General features: G+C 40.7%; 1 protein-coding gene across 2 annotated transcripts; it reads left to right on the top strand.

Annotated features, from left to right (window-relative positions):
- Nucleotides 1-2,195: 2,195 nt before the first annotated feature.
- Nucleotides 2,196-17,028, top strand: raver1 (ribonucleoprotein, PTB-binding 1). 2 transcript variants are annotated; one of them, XM_059348192.1, is made up of 14 exons: nucleotides 2,196-2,558; nucleotides 3,526-3,592; nucleotides 5,809-6,278; nucleotides 8,323-8,514; nucleotides 8,599-8,719; nucleotides 8,803-8,903; nucleotides 9,450-9,528; nucleotides 9,759-9,961; nucleotides 10,074-10,155; nucleotides 10,289-10,431; nucleotides 12,277-12,348; nucleotides 14,700-14,837; nucleotides 15,041-15,106; nucleotides 15,221-17,028. In XM_059348192.1, the coding sequence occupies exons 1-14, from the start codon at nucleotides 2,238-2,240 to the stop codon at nucleotides 15,365-15,367; spliced, it is 2,202 nt and encodes a 733-aa protein (XP_059204175.1). In that variant the 5' UTR covers nucleotides 2,196-2,237; the 3' UTR covers nucleotides 15,368-17,028. The 2 variants fall into 2 exon arrangements, with proteins under 2 accessions (XP_059204175.1, XP_059204174.1); XM_059348191.1 differs by having other exon boundaries at nucleotides 2,197-2,558; nucleotides 9,447-9,528.
- The last annotated feature ends 333 nt before the right edge of the window (nucleotides 17,029-17,361 follow it).

Here is a 17,361-nt window from a genome sequence, read left to right as displayed (position 1 = left end):
GCTGTGTGTGTGTGTGTGTGTCTCACCATGTGTTTGAAGGAAAGTGCCTAAATACTAAGGAACTGTTCAGATTTAGTCTCATTGCACAGTAAAGGCAATAAAGTTTAAATAATTCAGAGCCTTGCCACCGTCAGCTGAGACTGCCTGCATGTTGTGCATTGTGGGAACATAAAACTGACTCTCCTTACCAGAAAATCCAACACACTTACACCAGGGGGCATTAAGAAGTTAAAAATAAAGGAGAGTATAATCCAGGAAAAACATGAAAGTAGAACATTTTTAAATACATGAACCAATAGCATAACTTTATCATTTAAAACGGACATTAAGCTCCATTAAAAAAATGCATATGCCTGGATTCTTCTTAAAGTATTTTTTTTCTGTTTCTAGCTGCAGGATAATAAATAAATAAATACAAATACTCTTTCTGATCAGTGGTGGAAAAAGTATTCAGATCCCTTAAGTAAAAGTACTAATAACACACTGAAGAATTACTCCACTAGAAATAAAAATTCTGCATTCAAAACTTACTTCAGTAAAAGTACAAAAGTATCAGCATCAAAATGTACTTAAAGTATCAAAAGTAAAAGTACCTGTTATGCAGAATGGCCACACTCCGATTGTTTTATATATATCATGCGTAATCATTTTAAATTTATCATATTCTTTCATGTTAAATCTCAACCTGAAAAGTAACTTGTAACTAAAGCTGGCAGCTAAATGAATTGTAGTGAAAAGTAGAATATTTACCCCTAAAATGTAGTGAATTAGAAGAATAAAGTTACATATGTGGAAATACTCAAGTACAAAATTGTTATTTTTCAATGTACGGTACAGTACTTGAGTAAATGTACTTGGTTACATTCCACCACTGTCCGTGATGATATCAAGACTGGTAAAAAATGATTTTCTAACATCTATAAACTCAGAATCGGAAATAAAATAGAAAAAGGCAGCATACAAACAATAATTAAATAATATTTTTTATGGTGCAAATCTTTTACTCTGTTACACATTTATTTTAGTGTTAACCCTCTGGAGTCACCAAAAGCTCCAAATCCAGACTTCTTCATCACATCCAGACTAGAAAACAAAGCAGCGTGGAGCTCTACTGTAAATTTACCTCTAAAGTCCTGGCTGTAAACTCCATGAGGCCAGTTTCAGTTTGATGATGATATACCAAGTAAAACTAGAGACAAGGTCAAATATATTTAGTATAAAATGATAGAACTGGATGTAACCCTCTTATATGTTATATTTGCAACCTTTGTTCACATTTGCAACATTTCAAATTCTTTATTGAGCATGATAGTGTTTTTAAAGAATAAAAAAGGTTCAAGATCACATTTAATGTTGGACCAAAGGACTAAAAAAGACACAAAATGACCAAAAAAGACACAAAAAGATACAAAATGACTTAAAAAAGCAAACAAACTGACCAAAAAAGACACAAAAAAAAGATACAAAATGACTTAAAAAAGACATAAAATGACTAAAAAAAAGACACGAAATGACAAAAAAGACACACAATGAGAAGACAGAATGACCAAAAAAAAACCCCACAGAAAACACAAAATGACAAAAAAAAAAAGACACAAAATGACTTGTTTTAACTTACCCCACTGACTCCAATTCACAATAACAATTTACAGTATATACAGTATTTGCCAGGGGGGTACAGGGAGAAAAACACACAAAATCAGACAAACATCAATTCCAAAACAGAGATCCAAAATAAACACAGGTTAAGAAACAGAGACATAACAAACAAATAAATAAATAAATAAAAACATGATGTATGATTCATCAATCAATAAAGTATTTGTCCAAAACAAAGTCAGTTTTCAGAGCCTTCTTGCTCTGAAGTCCTTTAATAGAAGTGCAGTATTGCTCCAGTTCCTGTAGAAAGTGAACAAAACTGGGTTTGGAGTCAGCCCATACCTTCTTATGTATGTGAAACTTCCCTAAAAACAGAAGTAACTGTACAAAAAACTCAAGTCCTATTCCCTCTGATTTTCTTCAAAACAAATAATAATGCAGCAATGCTTTTATCCAGGTTTGAGCTCAACACTGGGAGCAGGCGTGGCCCCGCCCCCGCCATCGGTTACGTCGTAGTCATGGAGAATGCGTCCTCCTCTCGTCCAATGAGAAGCGGAGCTGGGGCCATGTGTGTATTGTTTAAACTGCTCAAATCAGGCTGAGTTTCCAGACCGATAAAACTTCCACCAAACTGAGTGATGGCGGCCGTCGTGTCTGTTAGCACAGCTGCTGCCAGAGATGAAACTACAGACACAGGGCTCAGTGTCGCCCCTCGCCCGCTTCACGAAAATTACGACCTCGCTGCGGATCACGAAAGCTGGATGTCCGGAGACCGCCGGTACCCCGAACTCGGACCCGGCGAAGAGGACTCGGACCGCGAGTGTCAGCGGAGGGTCGACGAGGACTTGACATCACTGAGCCCCGACGAGATTGAGTGCCGCTTAGAGAGAACTCGCCGGGAGTTTTACAACCGTAGAAAAATAATAATTAAAAACCTGCCCTCCGACGTTAATAATCAGGTACGAGATTAAATGATTGGATGATTGATTCGTGTCGTTTGGCTAACGTTAGCCTAGCTTCAATATGCTTTGCCATGCTACCTATGTTAGCCTGCTAGCCATTTAAACCCTTAGCTGTCTTTTAAATATGATTAATGCGACATTTGGCTTTATTGAATCTGCATCTTGTTCTTTTAAAAGGCAACACACCGTTAATTGGCAGTCAGCGAACAGCATTAGTATTGTTTTTGATTAATTTGTGTTGTTAGGATAACTGCCAGGTGGTCCGATAACTGTCAATAATGGTCATCTGTGGCCTGTATGACCTGCCAGTTCGGCCTCGTAGGTAACAATTGGAAAACTTTGATATTCGTGATTTTTCACCCCCTCCCCGTTATTCAAGCTTGCAGGCCAAGCTGTCGGTGATTATACTCCCTACATCGGGGTTACAGGTGCACTGGGATTTTTTTCATCAGCCCATCTGTTGTTTAAGCTGGCGTTTGGTTTCATCGACCAGCCAGTGATTTACTCATGATGCCACATTTTTTTGGAACGTGCCTGACTCGTGGGGAGCGGTGGGCCTGCGGGCGGTACCATTGTTCACAGAGGGGGGAGTAGTGGGAGTTCGAGATGTGAGTTGCAATATAACAAAAGGTGGAAGGTGTGGAGACAAAACGTTTCAGAAAATGCTAGACAGAATCGCCATTCGTTTGTGAATGGTCAAAAGCAGCGCAGAACAATTTCTCCTACAACAATGAGTCGGTTATTCACCTCTCACCCCCCCACAGGTGCAACTTGTTGCTAGTTTCCTAGTGGACAAGAATGAGTTAATTATTTGACCACCAAAATCTATAATTAAGCAATCTACAATTATATAATGGGCAATATCTACTACTTAGAAAATCAGATATTTTATGTGTGGCCCCAGGTTAAAGTGTTGTAGTAATTTAAATGTCTGGATGTAATTAATGTATTTTCCTCTTTTCAGGAGGTGCATGAGCTCTTGGGCAACTATGACCTGAAGTACTGCTTCGTTGACAAATACAAAGGCACAGGTTGGTCTAACTGCTAGTCCATCATGTCAGGCATTGCATGTTTGCTTGAAGGAGTAAAGGATCGATCACAGATGATCTATAAAGGCTGAAGGGACAATTCACTCTAAATCAAAAAAAGCACATTTTTCCCCCCTTACATGTAGTGCTATATATCTTTTTTGGTGTGAGTTGTGTGTTGGAGATATTGGCTGTAGATATGTCTGCCCTTTCTCAAATATAATGGAACTAAATTCTGCTCAAAGCACCAAATAAATCGATCAGGAAAAACTCTAGCAATGTCTCTTTCCAGAGTTTTTGACCCTGGTTACCTAGGAACATTACTAAAAGAAAGCAGTTTCTACAACAAGGTCTGTGTCACTTGAGTAACCAGATCACGATTTCTCAAAAGAGACATAAAGGTTGAGTTTTTCAGATTTTTTAAAACCTTTTTTTGTGTTAGTGTTATATAGTTCTGTAAATATCAGAGTGATATGGCAGATTTCTCAAACACTCAGCCGCTCACACCAAAATAGCACTCCAGGTCAGAGTTTACGTGTGTTTTTTTTAAATTTTGGCTTGAAGTGTCTCTTTAACAAAAAAGAACAGTAAACAAACTTAATAGTCAAATAAAAACTCCATGTTGTCTGCTTCTAGAGCAGTTAATGATGTGCTACAATCTTAATGAGGACAGATTGCACAAAATAAAGGGCTTTAGTAAATACAAAGGAAAATGTTCTTGGCTTTAAGGAAATGATAAACTAAAGGAACAAAAAGCTTCTGAAGCACACATTTTGCATTTACATTTGCATTTTGATTATTTTTCCCTTTTTAATTATGAAATGTCATCAGTAGTGGTGACAAAATTGTATATCTTTAACTAAATTACACTAATTATACTCAGTTGTTTTATGCTTTTGTGTATTAGAGGTGTGAATGTAGTTCTCTGGCAGATATAGCAAGCTGTTAATAGTTTGCAAGAACGGTCACCTGGCTAGGTAACAGCATTTTCCAGTGAGTCTTTTAAGGAAGCGAGTTCTGTAGCTGCCATGTTGGGAACTAATCTGGACAAAATGGCTTGACAAAACTGACTAGTGAAAGAATATTACTGACATGTTTTTAAAAAAATCACTCCAATCAATCAAAAAAATCACCTGACTGATCAGAAGAACACAATCAAAACTTAATAACAGCACATCTTTCATTCTTGTGACGTCCTCATGACAGTCCTGCACGTTATTGTCAAGTATCGATTTATTTTGTTGACAAGTGGTGGAACTCACTTCTCACAATGTCACATCAGTCATCAATTTGTATGCATGAAGACCACTTGTTTTTCCAATTAAAACACAAAGATAATCGGTGTTAAATTATCCTTAGGGTGGGTGATTCAAGCTTGTATAGACCACAATGTGAGCTGCGTTTCAATTCAGGTGAATTGTCTGTTTACAACGGTCTAAGTGCATGACAGATCAGCTTGCCATTAAGTCCCAGTCGATTTTGGCAGGAAGAACTGACATAAAAATTTTTAAACAGAAACAGCAGCTTAATGGCTGATGATTATGGGCCAGAAAATGGCAAGAGCCAGATGGTAAATTCAGGGTAGCTCTGGTATCTACCAAATTGTTGTGGCAGATGAATCACATTTTAGATCTGCTTTTGTACAGAATGTATTTGGCTGATAAAAAAAAATTAATATCACTTTTTTAATGTGGATTTCAGTCATAACTGCAGCAATCTTTTATACTCCCCTTGTGCTTCTCTTTGAAAACAAGAGTAAGAGGATGTTTGGTTGACATGACACAGCACACTATGAGGCTCTGGTGGTCCCGTCAGCACTGTAACAAGAGTCAGTCACATTGGTAGACATTCTAAAAGTGGGTGCCAATAATTCTAAAACTCATACATACTCTAGATGTGACTTTTCAGCTATCAACATGATGCTCAGGCAGATATAATGCCTTTGATTCTTGTCAGCCACGATGGCACCCATTGTAGTCTCAATAAGGCAAATGTTGCAGTGACATGAAAGCTGCTGTGTGGTGACATTGTGCCACCAGCGCTGTCTTTTATCAGACCTGCAAAAGGAGAAATGGTGTCACAACTGAGGTTTGCCCCCAGAGACCTGCTGTGCATGAAAATCTTTCCCTTAATGCTGACTGAACAAATGGCACTCCCTCACTTCACACCGAATTGTGTTTATTGTCTCTCTTCCTCCCTCTGTCCCCCATCACCCTCAGCGTTTGTGACACTGCTCAATGGGGAACAGGCACAGTGTGCCATCAAAGACTTCCACCAGCATGTGCTACGGGACAGGGAGATCTCTGTGCAGCTGCAGCCAACAGACGCTCTGCTATGCATCGCCAACCTGCCCCGCGCTTTCACCCAGCAGCAGTTTGAGGAGCTGGTGCGGCCCTTTGGGAACCTGGAGCGCTGCTTTCTGGTCTACAGCGCCTCCACGGGGCACTCCAAGGGTTATGGCTTTGTGGAGTACATGAAGAAGGACTCGGCTGCCAGAGCCAAGTCAGAGCTACTAGGAAAGCAGCTGGGCTCCCGCATGCTGTATGTCCACTGGACTGAAGTGGGCTCCCTCACATATCCGCTGCTGCACTCTAAATGCCTGTGCGTGGACCGCCTGCCCCCGAGCCTGCTGACGGCCCAAGACCTCCGCAACGCCCTGGCTGACACCCATGCACCAGTCTTCTGCCAGGTCAAATTCACCACACACACAAACGCGCTGCTGCACACTTCTACAATAGTAGTCCATTCATCAGTTAATCGATTGACAATTAATTGGCCACTTTTAAGATAATCAACTGAAGTTCATGTGAAATGGAATCTCTTAAGCTTTCTTTGCTGTAATGCATTTCCCAGTAAAACACTCTTCAAGCATGTTACAGCCGCGAGAGATTAAAATCAAAGCCTTCACATTGGATTGGACTGCAGAAATGCAGAAAAGGGATGCATGGTGGTCCAACAGAGCGCTGATATATACAAATACAATTTTCTTTCCTATATCAACCTACAAATGGTTGAAAAGCGACAGCGAATGGGCAGTAAGGTGTGAGACTACTTCCCAGACGTGTGTAATAATCTATAATGATATTTTTTAACTTTTAACTTAAACATTTAAGTACGCAGCCTTCTGAGTTCCTTTTTACATGATCCTATCGGTACAAAATCTACTTTGAAAAGGTCCGTCATTCCATTGGTTTTACAGGAAGAGAAAAAACTGGGTTTTGATGTAAACATACTGGGGGAAAAAAAGTATATTTATATATAATTTTTTTTTTTTTTTTTACGTTTGGCATACGTCAAGAGAGAAATTAACAAAGAGACACGGGATGAAAAGTAATTTTTCGTTTGACTGGGATGTTAAAAGTTTGCAATTTATTTTCAAGCCAAAATGCAAAAAATCTGATGGTCCTAGGTTTCTGTTGTTGTTGGAGCTAATGTGCTGTCACATGTACCTGAAAGTTGTAGAAGTGGGGTTGCAGGTGGCAGGAATCATTTTTGAAAAGTGTATTCCATATTTTGATCTTTCTCTACCTTTCACCTTTACCCCAGTTTTTCCTGTGACCACTCAAAGTTTCTATAGCAATGAGCATTGCTGGTTTCTATGGTGATGACCACCTGACTCCCCCAGGTGGTGTCATTCAGCCGGCTTTTCTGGAACAAGAGAGAGGGTTTCCTTTTTTAGCATGACATGCATAGTTGTACTTCTCTGCTGGTTCCAGGGTTTTTCAGGATTGTGGGAAAGCCAGTGATGATTTAGAGTCATGTGACAATTTAAGTTTTAACAAGATGCAATCTCCCTGGTTGTGAAATACTGAAGCCTGGCGGTACTAAATCATGCGGCCGCATCTAGTGAAAAAAATGCCAAATTAGTCATTTTCATGAATGGAAACTTTATATTCTAACAGTTATTTGGCAGTAATTTTTTTGTGTTCATTTTTCTTGCTGCATCCAACAAATGAAAGTTTGGACTTTGAGAACAGCAAATCATCTGAGTCATTAATGAGAGGCTGTTGTTGGAACCTGTCAATACTAGAAAAATGTGTCAGCTGTAGGGAAGTCTTTTATGTTAAGAGCTAACAAAACCTAGAAAACTTTGTTTGTTTGAGAAGTGATTCTGGTACAGTTTATGGGTTTTATTGGACATTTCCAACATAAATGTGCTTTTAGATGATTGTTGCATTCGTCTGTGCTGGGAACATAAGGGTGTAAGTGAAAAACCACATGTCTTCCAGTGAGCCCATACCCCATGTATTACTGCACTGGTTGACCCCACTTGGCTGTCAAAGGGGCAACAAACCAGCACTCTGATATCACTGAACTGCCCACATATCGCCTCAACAGGTGATTGTCACTCGCCTGCATTCACGTATGTGTGACAGCAGCCTAATTATACATGTGCCTTTTTAAGGCTGCAACAAACCATTGTTTTCTCAAAAAATGATTGCAGTCTGTAAAAAGTTAGAAAAGAGCAAAATAACAGTTTCTCAAAGTTCAAGTTTTGTCAGACCAAAACCTAAACATTTTAAATTGAATATGATCTAAAGCTGGAAATCTCCTTATTTGGTAGACTGAAAACGGCATTTTCTGCCATTATTTGTATTAATCATTGCTTTGATAAGTTATTTTCAAACTAGCTTGCAGTTATTTTTCTTTTGATCGACTAGTTGACTAATTGTTGCAGCTAAACTGTCAGATTAGAAAGACCTGATTTTTATCCCCCTCCCCCTTCTCCACAGTTGGCTCAGGGACAAGATGGAAGTTTCCGGCGGTTTGCGGTGTTGGAGTTTGCCTCAGCTGAGATGGCCGAGGAGGCACAGCGACTCACTGATGGCAGGCTGCTGGGCGGGACACACATCAGGGTGTCCTTCTGTGCCCCAGGACCTCCTGGGAGAAGCATGTTGGCTGCTCTGATCGCTGCCCAAACCATGGTATTTAAGTCAAATCGATATTCACATGTCCAAAGCTGCTGTCCCTGTTGCCTTTTGTGCTGACTTGTAGCCTTTCCCTTCAAGGCTGTGAACAGGGGAAAAGGTCTCCTCCCTGATCCCACAGCCATGCAAATACTTACAGGCCTCAATAACCCCGCCACCCTCAAGATGCTGCTCAACCCGCTGTCACAGGGACCCAAACAAGGTGAAGAGTTCTCATTAGCTCTTCATGCCTAATTTTCAAATTTGTTCTGGTGCCATGGATCCTGATGTCCTCTTTATGTGCAGGCCTCCTCGGGGCAGCTCCCACGATGCCCCTGCTGGCCAACCCCGCCCTCTCCGCCGCCCTGCTCCAGCTGCTCCTTCAGAACCAGGCCAAGGCGCAGCAGGTACTGCCGCCTTTCCGCCTTTTATCATGTGCCTCCTTTGCCGCTCAGCCCGTTTTTGAATCATCCTCTCCTACTCATAAACCCTTTTTCCCCACTCTCTGCTCTTTCCCTCTTTACCATTAGCAAGCCTTTCTGGGAAATCATCTTCTGTGGGCTCAGGTGCTGCACAATAAAGAAAACCCTCTTGTGCCTTGTGTGAGTGATAATGGTGTTTGTGTTTGGCTCTGTGTTTGAGGTAGGGGTGGTAAAGCAGAATTGATTCTGGTAATCAGCGATAGAAACTCTCCATGAAACCGTGAGGTTTGTTTTTGCGTGTGTGGGGTGCGCTTTTGAGTGGTGCTGAGTGATGTGGTAGGTGTGCTCCACTGTGCACAAACAGTGTAAATACCCACTCTGTCAGGACATGATTTCAGATGTGGTGAGTAAGGCTCGATGCTGATTTAAGTGTGCCTGTGTAGTGCAGCAATTTTTCGCCGCTCGAGCGTTGCAGCCAGGCTGTGTGACCCTCTTGTGACACTGAACTCTGCTCTCTCCTTTGGCCAGCAGGCAGGACTCATCGGGGAGAATCCTCTGGCTAATCTGCCTGTCCAGCAGGGAGTCCATCTGCTCGGAGACCTGCCCCAAGGTTTGGCATCCACTGACTCCAGCCGTAGCTCCATGAGCGACAAACTGCATGTTTTTTCTAAACATCTGTATCCCTCTGTGCCTTTTTAAATCATGTTTTCTCCTCTTAACATGGATCATGATAATTTGGTGATGAGGCTGAATGTTTACGATTCCAATAGAATCGATTGTCTCAAATGAAAGATTACAATAACTGCCATTTATAATCATTCCTCTATCTAATTCTCCTAGGTGGTGTAGTCTCAGGGCTTGGTCTCCAGGCAGATCCTCTGGCCCCTCTGAAGCCAATGCCACTTGGCAGATCCCTGGCAAGGGAGCAGGAGTCTCCCACAGCAGCGTGCACCTTCCCCCAGACTTCCTCTCCCACCCTGCAGGGCATCTCCATGCCCCTGATGGGTGGCATGATGGGAGCAGATGGCCTCACAGCACAAGGGGTGAGCTCCAAAGTTATTTCCATGATATGGAATTTCTTCCTCTTGTATTCTTGTCCAGCTTTGTAGCCCGATCGTAACTGATAGAAATGAATTGTGCTTCCCCTCCTGTAAGGTATCCATACTTGGAGATCCTCCCAAAGATGTGAACCATCCCCAGAGTGCCTTCCTCAATGTCAACAATGTTTTTCCCTCAGGTGAGGCGCTTTTTCTTTTTTTTTCCCGCACTGTGTGAGTTCTCATTTTCCTTCTTGGCAGTCTGTTTTTGTTTGCTGCATCCACTCAAGTAAATATATATTCCAGCGTATGTCTGTCTGCCCTCTACTCCAGGAGGAAGCTGCAGACCTCACCCCTATAGGAAGAGGCCTACGCTAAGCAATGTGTCCAACCAGCACACACACCAGAGCATACAGCCAAATTACAACCTGCGCTACCAGGACTCCTACAGCCCAGAATATCCTGCTCTACACCAGGTAACCACCACCTTTACAGCCACCACAAAAAGACATAAATGGGTGAAGCCTTACTCGGGGGTTCTTATGGGTGCTTGAAATCCTTGAAAATGCTTAAATTTTGATGTTGTATTTTCCAGGTTTTGAAAAGTGCTCGGATTTTGGATAAAATGCTTGCAATTCTTACTGCATTTCTCTTGCAACAACCAGCCATCTGACTATAGACAATCGCATGTTCAGTGGAACAATAATACATTTAAATAGCCTATCTGAAATGAAAACTGTTCAGCCTTGGTCTCGCTTGCACCTCGGCTTAATAAATAAAATCACATCTTTGAATGATGGAACACCAGGCATTTCTAAAGTCTGACATTGTTTGACTTGATTCCATCTATCAGGGTGTTGAGGCAGAAGAACGATATCGTTGGGGATTGCTCTCAGACCGATTTTCACAAAGACGAAGAGCTGCGATAACAGTTAATGTTGAATGAAAAATAGCCAAATTTAGCATTGATTTAGCGAACATGACCGACAATGTTCACCCTGCATACTGTAGTTGTGGAGCGATGAATGCCCCTTCACTTTCTATTCGACATGGGTGATGAAGCAATAGGAGCGATAAAACACTTGAGCGATAAATGTAAAGCTGTAAATGAGGGTTGAAAACAGCTCAACTTTATGCAAATAGCTAGCAGCAATTCGACTGTTAATGACCCAACGACCAATCGGAATGTATTTAAGAAAAAGATGGAACTATGATGAACGATGAGAGCACAGTTACAACAATGAAGAACGATATCGTTGGGGATCACAATCCAGAGTGATTTTCAGAAAGATAAATAGTTGTCAGCTAATCTAAATCTGTGGAATGTTAGCAATCACATTATCAACATGGGGATGCTAATAACGTTTATTTCTTTTAGATATCGTTCCCATTCTGGGCACCCCTTAACATATTGTATACCAGCTAGCATAGCTGTGCTTGTGAAACGTTCATAAACCTCACTCCTTTTTAAGAGATGTGCTAGTCAAGGCTTTTAACTTGCTGGCTATTACGCTCTACTCTCAATATGTGGAGCAGCGTTCCGGGTACGAATGACGTAGATTACAGAAGCGACTATCAAAGGTCCATGACACTGTTTTGCAGCAAAAATGCAAAAAACCAAGCAGCTCCATAATATGACCAATATAGGTGATTATGCTAATTGACTCAATTACACAAATTGTCCAACATATGCAAATTTGCAGCCGGCAGTTTCTGCATGCTGGGAACCCATACTATATATTTTCATCATAAAACTTTGGTCTACTCAACATTTCCGGGTCCACAATGGGGCTCTATGGGCTGTCAACCGGACTATTTGGAAAATATTGGATAATATTTCTTAAAAAGGTTTCTTGTTGCTCTAAACTCTATCTTCTTCCTGAAGGGAGTTTTTCAAATTCATAGCACTTTGTGTTGCATCTCTCTTGTATTTAAAAAAGTGCTGTACAAATAAAGTCTTATTGATTGATTGATGGCAAAAGTAAGCTCTCAATCCTCACATTCACTTACTTTTCCAGAATGTTTTATGAGATTAGCAAACTGTACTTTTGGTTGTTCAAAGTGTAATACCATCGCTGTTATAAGTGAAATTACCCCTTTCAGTATGCAAGTACTCCTCTAAAACATACAATTTACAACCATTGTAATTTACTGGAAGAGCTTGAAAATTGACCACTGAAAAAGTGTACGAACCCGGTTTACTACATGATGTGGTGTAGACCTGCTGATTTTACAGTGTAGTGCTTGCCTGCTGACTGCAGCTTATTCAGTACTCTGTATGATGTGATCTGGTCTGATGCCCATCTGGTGCTTCTCCTCAGGATCCTCTGGCCCACCTCTATGAACAGCAGGAGAACCTTGATACTGGAGCCTTGGCAGGATTCGGTCAGCAGGTAGTGTTTAATTTACTGTTTCAAGACTGCATGAGCAATACAGTTACAGTGCCCCCACGCTGGTGACAGCCGTGGCTGCATGCATTGTGTTTGGAGGTTGTTTGTCCCAATTTTTCTGAATGTGATGTCTTAGGAACGCTTAGAGAATTTCTTCAAATTTAGTGAAATCCTCCACTCACGTTAAAGGATGAACCGAAGTCAAAGAGTTTGGGCCAAAATGCCTTGTTGAAACAAAATATGATGAAGGTGTCAACGACAAAATCAGTGCAATTGCACCATTTTAGGCTGGTTTCTCATTCTATTGATTGCATTGAAAGAGATGGACAAGGAAGAATTGACTCATGAAGGAAGGAGTTATCTATACAGCACCTCCTCATTTCACTACAGAAACTTGCATAAGGTGGCTATAGAAATGACAAATTGTCAAATGACCATCAGTAATACTTACTGTTATGTGTTGTAAGTCATTTCAAGTAATTACCACAATATCAAATGTCTTTTTGATTTAGAAAGTGGGCTACAAACCTGGGAAGATGGCAGATATTTCCATCTTTTCAGTGGTTATGTCTCCAGCCTGATCTGGATTGACAGCTGATGCATTGCATGTGTTTAAATATGCAATTCAACATTATGTAAAGAAACGATGCGGACAGAGCATCCACTGTTACGAGATGTGGCGCCATAGTCGTTTGCTGTTCGGACACAGTGTAACTCAAATTTTGTCATTAAGCATGAATTCTTAACACAAATGTGTAATAGGATAAAATGGCCTTTTGGATATAATGTCATCACTTCAAAGGTCAACTTCATTGTGACACCATAAAAAAAAAATCTCTTTGGTCACATTTGGTCCCATACTGAACTGGTGACACTAATCTTGGGTGCTCACCTTGGAACAGTGGCGATTGTATCGATCTTCTGTTCTGCTGGGCTGTGTGTGTGTGAGAAGCAACCACTTGAAATTTGAAGTTTCTTTGCTGCAGCAGCAACATTTGTAGCATTGTCTACTGTCACGGTAACAACTTGGTGTTCTGTTCTATTCCTCTGGTAGTCCGCAACAAGCTCATTTGTTTTGCTGACGCTGCGCTTCAGGTGATTGTTGTTGCACCATGTGACGAAGCTCTCTCAATCCTCTGTACTGCTCTGTAATAGTCTCAAAGTGAATACAGCACGTTTCTCAATGGAAGTTATTCACGTGTTAATCTAGTGATAACTTCCATTTCACAAATACACTTGTATGTCTATTTAATGAATTTGTTCAAAGAAAAAAACAAACATGAATTTAAACTGCAACTTGACTAATTGGTGGAAAATAAGGAGAAATGCTAGTTTTATATATACTCCTTGAAAAAAGCTTTATTTTTTTCAAAATAATCATGCACACAATCACTAATGTAAATCTAAACCCAATAATTTAAATTAAACAATCCTGTTTTCATATTTTATTCACACTAGATTCAGACCTTAACTATGGTGGCCGTGAGAGCTCACAGCGCTGCAACCTCAGAAAACGCATGCAAATTGAGAAAACATCTTCATCAATTTGACGACACAAGCGCAGCATTTAGAAAACGTGATGCAAAGACCAGAACACAACTCCATTAAGAAAAAGTGCTGCAAATAGACCACAGCACAACAGAAGTGTTTCCAGAGGACACTTAAAAGTGATGCACACGTCTGGACACGCTTGATATTATCAATTAATTTCAATGATAATGATATTTTCATGTTATAACGTGATATATAGCGTTAGCCTGTATCAATCACATTAAAGTTAAACAAATCAAATAAATTAATGAAACACATTTTAGCTGGTTTGTCTCAACGGCACAGTCTTGCTAGCCCACTAATGCTAGCACGCTACCGATCACCGGCTAACGGTAGCATGCTATCAATCGCAGGTTAGACATGTGCATCACTTAAGTGTCCTCTGGAAACACTTCTGTTGTGTTGTGGTCTTTGAATCGCGTTTTCTAAATACTGCACTTGTGTTGTCAAATTAATGAAGTTGTTAATGAATTAATGAAGTTGCTGTGAGCTCTCAGAGCCACCATACTTAACCCTAAATGAGTAAAAGAACTGATAAGGCAGAAGCACTAAACAATTGCTAACCGGTGAAGTTTTAGCAGATCCTCTCTCCCAAGCCATAGCGGCTCACTAGAGGGAAAGGTTCCTAGTGGAAACGCGCCCTATAGTAACAATTTACATGTGGTGGTGGAAATTTTTTTCTTTAGGTACTTTTGCAGCTTGGGTTTGTACAAGCTAAAGTCAAGCACTTTCATTCTAGTTTATTATTAGATTGCATGCATACCGCCCTATAGTAATACAGTATTAAATTTGTTTCTCTGCAGCTCTCTCATCACCCCGACTACAGTGAGCGTTTTTCCCACTACGGTTATCCTCCCAGCGAACCTCATATGTCCTCATACTTCAGCTCAGGGCCTGAGGCCTCCAGTAACGGTAGCCTCCCAACCACCCATCTCAACAGGGTAAGCCCAAAGCTCTGTTCTGATTTCTTTTTTTCTTTTTTTTTTTTCTTTTTCTTTTTTAAATGACCCCTGGTTCAGTTTCAATCTATTAGGTTAGAAAAGGTTCCAAGAATAAGCCCCTGTTCAATAATTAATGTTTCACTGTGAGTGCATGAGCCTTACGTGGAAGTCGAGGTCACTGAAGGTTGGTTGTTTGTCCTCAGGCTGTGGGAATGCCTCCTGTGAGCCACACCACTAACTACCCCCCAGGCCTGGGGAACACTTCGAAGGTAATTAAAAAGCTCTCTTGTCTTTGCCTTTTCCCTGACTCCTAACTTTTTAAAAATGCATTTACTTCTTTTTTAGAAGTAATTTATTGATTTCATTTTCTTACCAATTTATAGACTCCCATTGGTAGCCACAAGCGTGTGTTCTCCCGGCTGATCCCATCTCCGGAGCCGAGCCCCGAGGGCGGCTACGTGGGCCAGCACTCCCAGGGCCTCGGTGGCCATTATGCAGACTCCTACCTGAAGCGAAAGCGTATATTCTAACTACAGCTGTAGGAGTAGCCATACAACAGCCAGGACACAATGGTCTGGTCTCTTCCAGTAAACTTTATGGCGTGGTGGTCCTTGGATTTGTCTCCTGTGTGCTCCTGTGAGTGACCCCTGGAGGGTGCCGGAGAGTGCAGCCTGTTGCTAACTGGACAGTTGTGTCACTCCATGGGAATTCTTGGTGCTTGTGTTTTTTTTCTGTTTTGTATATATTATTTTAGTGTGTTGGTAAATTAAGTTTTTACTTCATCTCATTTTTTTAATTTGACTTTTAATTTCCTGTTGAAGAACTTGTACAGTGAGAAAAAATGGTTAACTAGCAAATGAAGTATTATTATTTTTTTTTTATATTCCTGTGTTGAGTGTGGTGTATCAGCAGAGCTACAGATAGTGTGGCTAGTTTTCAATGGCAGCCATAGGCAGCGTTTTATTATGTTTGACATCCCACTAAAGTGATGCTGTCCACTATTCAGCCAAAGGGACTTGCATAGTGTTAAAACAAGCTTTACTTAAAAAGGCTCAAACTTTTAGATGGCCTTCCTAATTTCATGTAAAAAGTTCAGTAGTTTGAGATGTTTCTGTGTTGTTTCCCCTCCTTTCACAGGGTTGTATATTTTTCTCTATGACTATTTCTGGATTCAGGCCGCTTCTCATTGGTTAACATGCAGCTTTCCATCCACCAATGACAGCTGTGTGTACCTGTGCGTGTTGTGATGGTGAAGCTTTTTTTTTTTTTTTTTTTTTTTTTTTTTAAACCATTCTGGCATCTTTTCTCAAGCCGTAACTTTTCCACGTTGTTTCTTTTCCATCCACACCCTCCAGCTTGTTTACGGAGTCTGTGTTCTACACTGGTTGTTGAGTGATGCACTTGGAGGTCACGAAACTGATCTGTTCTCACCTCTATAAAAAAAAAACGCAATTATCAAGTCTCCTCTCACTCATATATGTCCAGGAGTTTAATATTTTCTGTTTTTGTGAGTTCTGTTCTGCTAAAGTTAAAATTTTTGAATGTCTTAAGAGTCCAAACATCACACCTCTGGTTGAGTTGGGCGGGTGGGGCGGTGGACATGCGCTGTGTGCCATCTCTGAGTCTGAGGGAGGTACCAATGGAAGTGAGTGGCAGGTGATTGGTCGGTGACATGAGTCTTTTTCTTTTCTTTTTTTAATTATTATCTGGTTGACAGTTTGATTGTGAAAACCCATTACCTCTGACTTCTGCTAGGAAAAGCAGCTACACTTGAGCCTTAACAGTGTTTTCTGTGATATCATCCTGCCCTGTGTTGGCTTCCATCTACATTTTATTTCTGTGTTATTTGCTGTGTAAATAGTTAAGCTTGATCATTTTTTCCTGAGTCCAACATTTGTTTTCTTTAATCATACCTGCCTCCTGGTCTGGTGTTTTTGAATGAATTTGCTGCTCCTTGTGTTTTTTTTTTTTTTTTTCTCTTTTTCGTTGTTGTTTGCCCGTATGCTTGATGTGACCAAGAGTGGCGCCACAGCAGACCGCTCATGTTGCGTATGGACCAAGAGATGCAGCCGTACTGTATGATGATCATTCATTTTGATCGATTTGATTCAAACTGCCATCTTCACATCTGTACCGCCATGGTTGTCTCTGTATGTGTGTGACGTGAGCAAGTAAATGTTATTTAAACTCATGTTGTTGTGAACTCATAATTTAAAAACTCTCATTAGATTCTTTTGAAGTTGACATGGAAATCTTCCTGTATTTCACCCAAAATGCTGTTTCTTGGGGCTTGCCCTTGTGTTTGGTTCAACACTTTCCAAAAGCACATAATTTGCTCTTAAAGCACAACTGCCTTAAGACTTTTAATTTGGGACACAGCTTCCCAAATTAATTTTAGAGCTGAGTCAAGTGACACTTGCCAGATTTGCATAATTTGATTTAAATTTCTGCCTCGAAACCCGGGATGCAAAGAGAGCTGCATCTGATTATTTTTCTGTTGAAAGTAAAAGACTTGAAATTGTCC

This window comes from Centropristis striata, chromosome 13 (assembly GCF_030273125.1).
Source record: "Centropristis striata isolate RG_2023a ecotype Rhode Island chromosome 13, C.striata_1.0, whole genome shotgun sequence".
Taxonomy (NCBI): Eukaryota; Metazoa; Chordata; class Actinopteri; order Perciformes; family Serranidae; genus Centropristis; species Centropristis striata.
Note: the sequence above shows the minus strand (reverse complement) of the source record. Positions and strands in the feature narration are given on the sequence as shown.